This window comes from Nuphar pumila, chromosome 3 (genome assembly GCF_984573655.1).
Source record: "Nuphar pumila chromosome 3, dmNupPumi1.hap1.1, whole genome shotgun sequence".
Taxonomy (NCBI): Eukaryota; Viridiplantae; Streptophyta; class Magnoliopsida; order Nymphaeales; family Nymphaeaceae; genus Nuphar; species Nuphar pumila.
The window spans coordinates 107,947,356-107,953,355 of NC_143251.1; the positions used below are offsets into that span (position 1 = coordinate 107,947,356).

Here is a 6,000-nt window from a genome sequence, read left to right on the forward strand (position 1 = left end):
AATATGATATTCTCATCACGGCATACATGTCCTAAATCATTTTGGCATGGACACATTTCCTCATTATTGTCGATGAGATAAACTTCCTCAACATTTTATCATGAGTTATCAAAATCAGTGAAAGCCATAGTAATACTTCCTTCTCTCTACAGAACCTTTAAACAAGTTGCCTTAATAACAAACTCATTTATAATGTTGACCTTGCTAGTGGCTTGTGCAATTATGGATATCCTCTTATGTATAACGTAAGTGAAGGGGATATATATATATATAGGAAAGGGGAACTGTCAAACCAAAAGAAGGTCCAAAATCTACAACCAACGAAGATCGGACTGCTCCCCTTCTCCAATGCTTGAGCATCTCATCAATCGGACCTCATATATTTATTCTTTATAATTTATTTAGTAAGAAATATACTTTACACAAAGACTTTACAACATATAAGCATGTTTTTCGAAACATGAAAAATAGACAGCTCACAATGTACTTAAAACTTTACAATACAAAGTATTGTGGGCCATTGATTTTTAGCGCTTTCAAAAACTCATCTAAACATCCAAAATTCATAATCCAAAACATGTTCACTAAATAAATGATAAAAATACAATATGTAAAGTTTGATTAATGAAAAACTCGATCGTTAGAGAAGGAATGTTGTTGATTATCATTGGTTGTAGATTTTGGACCTTTGGTTAGATGGTCCCCCTTCCCTATATATATATATATATATATATATATATATATATATATATATATATATATATATATATATATATATATATATATATATATATATATATATATATATATATACACACACACACACAGTTATATATATATATAAGAGAGAGAGAGAGCTTAAGGCATGGTTTACAAAGTTCCTATTGAAGAGTTCAAACGATAACACTAATGATGAGAATAAAAAAGTGTTCTAGTAAGAGGCATGACTTTCAATAGGTAATTTATGCCTTGCGGTTGTGACCACTGCTAAAGACCCTTTTTTGTGTTTTTGCACGTGTCGTTCATCGCGTACATGCATCCAATTTTCATTCGATGAGAAGGGTGTTTGACGTTGCACCCTTCTCATGTATATATATATATATAGCTGCTAGCCTGCTAACAACTTTTCTAGCTAACCGTTCAGCTAGCCGGGCTTTTGAAGGGTTTTTCCCATGTTTTACTTATCTGACTGCACAGATGTGTTTGGCATGGTCGATTTACTAGGAAACAACACTTGAATATTTAGAAAAATGTTAGACCATCAAATTTTCAAACCTTATAAAAACGTACATGTGTATCAAAATTGGATGATCCAAGAGTCGATTCCTATAAAATCAGGCATGTAGAACACATATGTACGGTTAGATTTAAGAAAAACAAGGAAAAACCCCTTTGAAAGCCCGGTTAGCTGGGGAGTTAGCTAGAAAAGTAGTTATAAGATATATATATTTCAGCACCAGTAAATATAATATCAGGCCAATCTTAGTGTCTCTCACAGTGAAAAAAGACACAAGAGTATGTTATAACAAGCTCATTTTAAGCCTTCACTAATACATGTGAATGCATTCTAGTATTTTGATTAAGAATAAGGATTAGGAAGAAGTTCAGAAAATGAGAAGTGGGGCATTAGGGCTCAAAGATGCATGATGCTCAATGTGAGATAATGCCAGTTTCTCTCCTTTTATATTAGATAAATCATAAGAATTTACAAGTTTTCCACCAGTATATTAGGGGCAGAATTACATATATAACCCTTGTATCAATACAAGTTACTAAATCATAGAAATACAACTGATTTAACACAAATATACAACTCTTTCTAATGTGTATCTGTGCAGGATTATAATGAAAGGGGAAGAGAAAAAGGAAAAAGAAAATAACTAATGAACAAGTCAATATTACAAAAGGAATAAATTAGTACAAAATTATTTATTAGTGTTGGGTCTAAGCATTATCACCTTTTTTGTTCCTTTGCTGGAGTAAGCACAAACTCTATGTACAAATTCTTTAATGCAACAATGACTGTCATGAGTAAGGGACCCATAATTGCTCCCTGAATACCAATATAAATAATTAAAAACCAAACAGCAAAATAGATTGCATAAACAGTCAAATTTGACTATACCAGGAAACAATGGCATATATGTATAATTTTGGCACTAACTCTCGGAAAACATTTTAAATTCTGCATCTTGTAATGGCATCCATCGAAGTCGTGTAAGGAATAGCTGATTTAGGCTTATATCTAAAAAAAAAAGCTTAGGAACTTGAAAGATGGAATAGAACTTCTCAACGAGCATATAAATCACTAAGTATAGTTCATTTGTTCAATATTCTGTCACAGAGTTGTAAAATACCTGGAACTTACAGCTGAAAATTGACTTATAAAATACATTTTACATGCATGATGCAACATACTTCTATTTTCAATTCTGGGCATATTTCAACTTCAGCAATGACCCTTTACAATACAGAATTTTACAAACCATGTGCAGAAACCGTTGCTTTGGCAGTCTGTTGTAATGTTGATGAGAGTCATAAGTTTCATACTCCGTCACACAGATATGGACATATAATACAGTGGTTAGCTAACTTTTGTGGACGTTTTCATTATTAATACGGCAAGGGAACAAGATGGAAAATCTGAGTGACATAAGTTTCAAAATCTTTATACATGCTTCAGAAGTACTTCATAGATGACCAGTTTTAAATTATTTACATCCAAAGCATAAGAACAATTACTCATCTCATGAAAATTTCAAAGCTAAAGAAGAATTATAGTCCAATAAAGTCGGTGATTTTTCTAAAGATGCTGTGTTACTAAATATAATGAATTAGAAATTCGGTTGAGCATGTACTCATCATCAAATGTAAACAAGAAGAGAAAACTACACCTAAATGAATGCTCACTTGCATGCCAATAAGAGATAAATTGAAGATACCATTAAGACAAAAAAGAATACCTCCAAAGCTGATGGTAATAAGGCCATGCCACCAAGCATGCTCATGCCTGTAAGGTATGCACTCTGTTCAGGAACATCAACTTGTATGGCATTAACTCCAAAATTTATGAGCACATGATGGATTGTTGTCAAGATTAAGGCTTCAATATATCTTCCTTCCATGGCCAACTGAGCAGCGGATGGGATAGATGAAAGCCACGGCGGAGTTACAGGCAAGAAAGCACTTGTGAAAGCAAGGAAAGTAGACATATAAAGGAAGTGTATCCGATAGAACCGAAACAACAGATAGGTGAGACACCCTTGAAAGAAAGCAATCTTTGCAGTTGCTAGCAACACAGTGCTGACGGCATGCCCAAGCACTTCTGCACATCTGAGCCGTGTTGTTCGAGAGATAGGAAGCATCCCCAGCATCTGGTACAGTACACCACCTGACTCAGATGTGATAAGGTAATACAGAAGCCAGAAGAAAACCATCAGCTGGGAGATGAAATTCAACAGCCCTGCAGCTCCTGAGACAATCGAAACCACTATAGTGAACATGAGATTCGAGCTTCCGACCAGAAGCATGGTACTGCTAGCAAAAATCCGCTTGGAGACATCAACACTCTGCAGAGCAAAATCTTTCATCTTCTCAACAAGGTCCTCCCTAGTTATCAAAGCCAGGAATTCCCTGAGTATATCACCCATCTCACCATAGATCACCTTCCACTCCCTGTTCTGCACCTTCATACGAAGATTATGGAGTTTCTCCGTGAAGGGCTGATAAGAAACGGCCAATGCAGTCGAAGCAAACGACGATTCCAACGGTTTAATCAGGTAATGCTTGATCCCATCAACAATTTCAGTGGCATTGTACTGCAAAGCCAGATTATCTATCTGATTGGAGACGGTTTCATAGAACTTAGCAGTATAAGCATCAATCAATTCGGGAACATCATTGTCATCTAGCCACTGCGTGAGCCCAATTCTCTCAGCATAATTGCTCTGCTGAAAGTGGGATTTGAACGACAAAACCGCATCTTTCCCCTCGATTCCGATCTTATACGAGAAGAAAACGATTGCGAGGAAAGAACCGAAGATCATGAAGCTAATTAATCCAATACCCACTATGGTTTTCAACCTGTGAAGCAATCCAGAGGTCAGGTACCTGCTAATTCTGCTCAATACCGTCCTCTTCTTCGAGCCCGCCCTCCCCCGCCGGGCGAACGATATCGCGGAGAGCGTCGAGGCGACGTTCCTCCGCGACATGTTCTGTCCCACGAATCCGAAGCTGCACCCCGCAGCATAAGCCATGAAACCCGCGAAAGCGAACATGGGTATCGCCCTGATTCCGATCTTTTCGTTAGCGAAAACGAACAAGCCGAAGGAGACCATCCACTGGTTGAGCTTAGAGAACCCAATTCTCTCGCCGGGCTCCTCGTCGTGCAAATCGACGATCCGGTGGCGCTGTGGGAGAAGGCGAAGCAGGGCGACCTGCGAATCAATGATGGTGGCGGTCGCGGATCGAAACACGGCGACGGGGACGGCGAGCAGGGTCTCGAACAGGCCCAGCTGAAGGGGGTGAGTCCAGAAACGAACCAGGGCCCTCTGTATTTCCCTGAGAGGCATGGAACAGAGGATGGCCCATTGAATCGGGCGCCAGTACTCCTCGAGGAGCTTGGCCAAGGCATAGAGGAGAGCCAGAGAGAGGGAAATCCCTGCATGAGCCAAGGCAATGTAGAGGGCGAGGCGTACCTGCGGATTCTTGCTGAGGGTGCTGTTGAGAATCTCATGATCAAACCCCTCTCCTTCATTTCCTTCATTTTCCCCTGATTCTGCCTCATTCCCATCACCATCTCCCTCTTCCTCTTCCCATGGTTTGTTGGTCAAGCTTGAAGAAGAAGGAGAAGAGGGTGGTGGTGGTGGTAGTGGAGAGGTGGTCATTTCCTCCCAAGGGAGAAAGGTGGGAGATTCTGGGATGACTGTCAACGTGCCCATCAATTTTATGTGTCCATGCATGGACAAGGATTCGCTATGCTCTGCTCCGCAGGTGATATATATATATATATCAAAAAAGTCAGGCATGCAAATTGCAATACTGTTGGATAAAGATGATTTGTTTCCATCTAGGGAAGCTATATATGCGCTTTTGGTAGGCTTATTATTTATCAGATTTGGTGGGACATACACATGACGAAAGATTGCTTGCAAGTGCAAATTGAATTTGTCTTCAATCAACGAGAAGTATCTCTAGCCATGCATGCTTACGAAGGTTTGTTTGGGTAGGTAAGCGTGAAAAAAGATCAGATTGCACATATGAAACGTGCTGCTGCACCCGAACACCCACCAGTTGCTATCGTGCCCCACAGCTGACAGGCTGTAAAGAAAAGATGATGTGTGTTCAGGTGCAGCGTCACATCGTAAATGTGCAATGCGATTGCACCTTATCCAGCCTCGTGGGCATTGGGCTGAGAGATCTTCCACACTCGAGTCTTGTCGAATTATGGTTCACCATGTAAAACCCCCTAGAAGCCGTCCGATTGGGATCCAGGTGCAAGTTTTTAAACAAATCCGATCAAAATCTAGCATGACATATTAGTGGTTGGGCTAACGCTAAAATGATCATTTGCCATATCCAACTGCAGTCTTCCTGTAAGCTTATTGGTGGTTCAAATCAGGTGATACATCAAAACACAAATTTTTGCCTCATTACCACCATTCATTATACAAACAGTGAATCCTAACAAAGAACTCCATTCATTATGCAAACAGTGAGGACTACTAAAGCATGAGGATGGGCATGATTTCAAAACACAAAATTTACCTGATCTGATCTGGGTTAGGTCCGATTCGGATACTGACAACATTGACCATGTCTTGTGCATGCACACTTTCAAGATGCCGCTGCATCTGATCACCTGCCATCTTTGCCGTACGTACAGCCTGTCAGCAATGGGGCCCAACAACAGATTGTGAGTTAACCGATGCAGCAACACTAAAAAATATGCAATCACATTGCACCTGATCCTCCTCAAGAAACTCTGCTGCAGATGGTATA

The 6,000-nt window shown here is 39.7% G+C and overlaps 1 protein-coding gene across 1 annotated transcript in view; it reads right to left on the bottom strand.

Moving 5' to 3' along the window:
* The window catches only part of LOC149843236 (uncharacterized), a 35,536-nt gene extending 30,565 nt beyond the window's left edge, over positions 1–4,971 (bottom strand). The window contains exons 1-2 of the mRNA XM_089999666.1: positions 2,964–4,971; positions 1,959–2,053 (exon numbers count right to left, since the gene is read on the bottom strand). Coding sequence (XP_089855792.1) covers positions 1,959–2,053; positions 2,964–4,961 — 2,093 coding nt within the window. The 5' untranslated portion in view covers positions 4,962–4,971. The remainder of the gene's footprint in view (positions 1–1,958; positions 2,054–2,963) is intronic.
* Between the last annotated feature and the right edge of the window lie 1,029 nt (positions 4,972–6,000).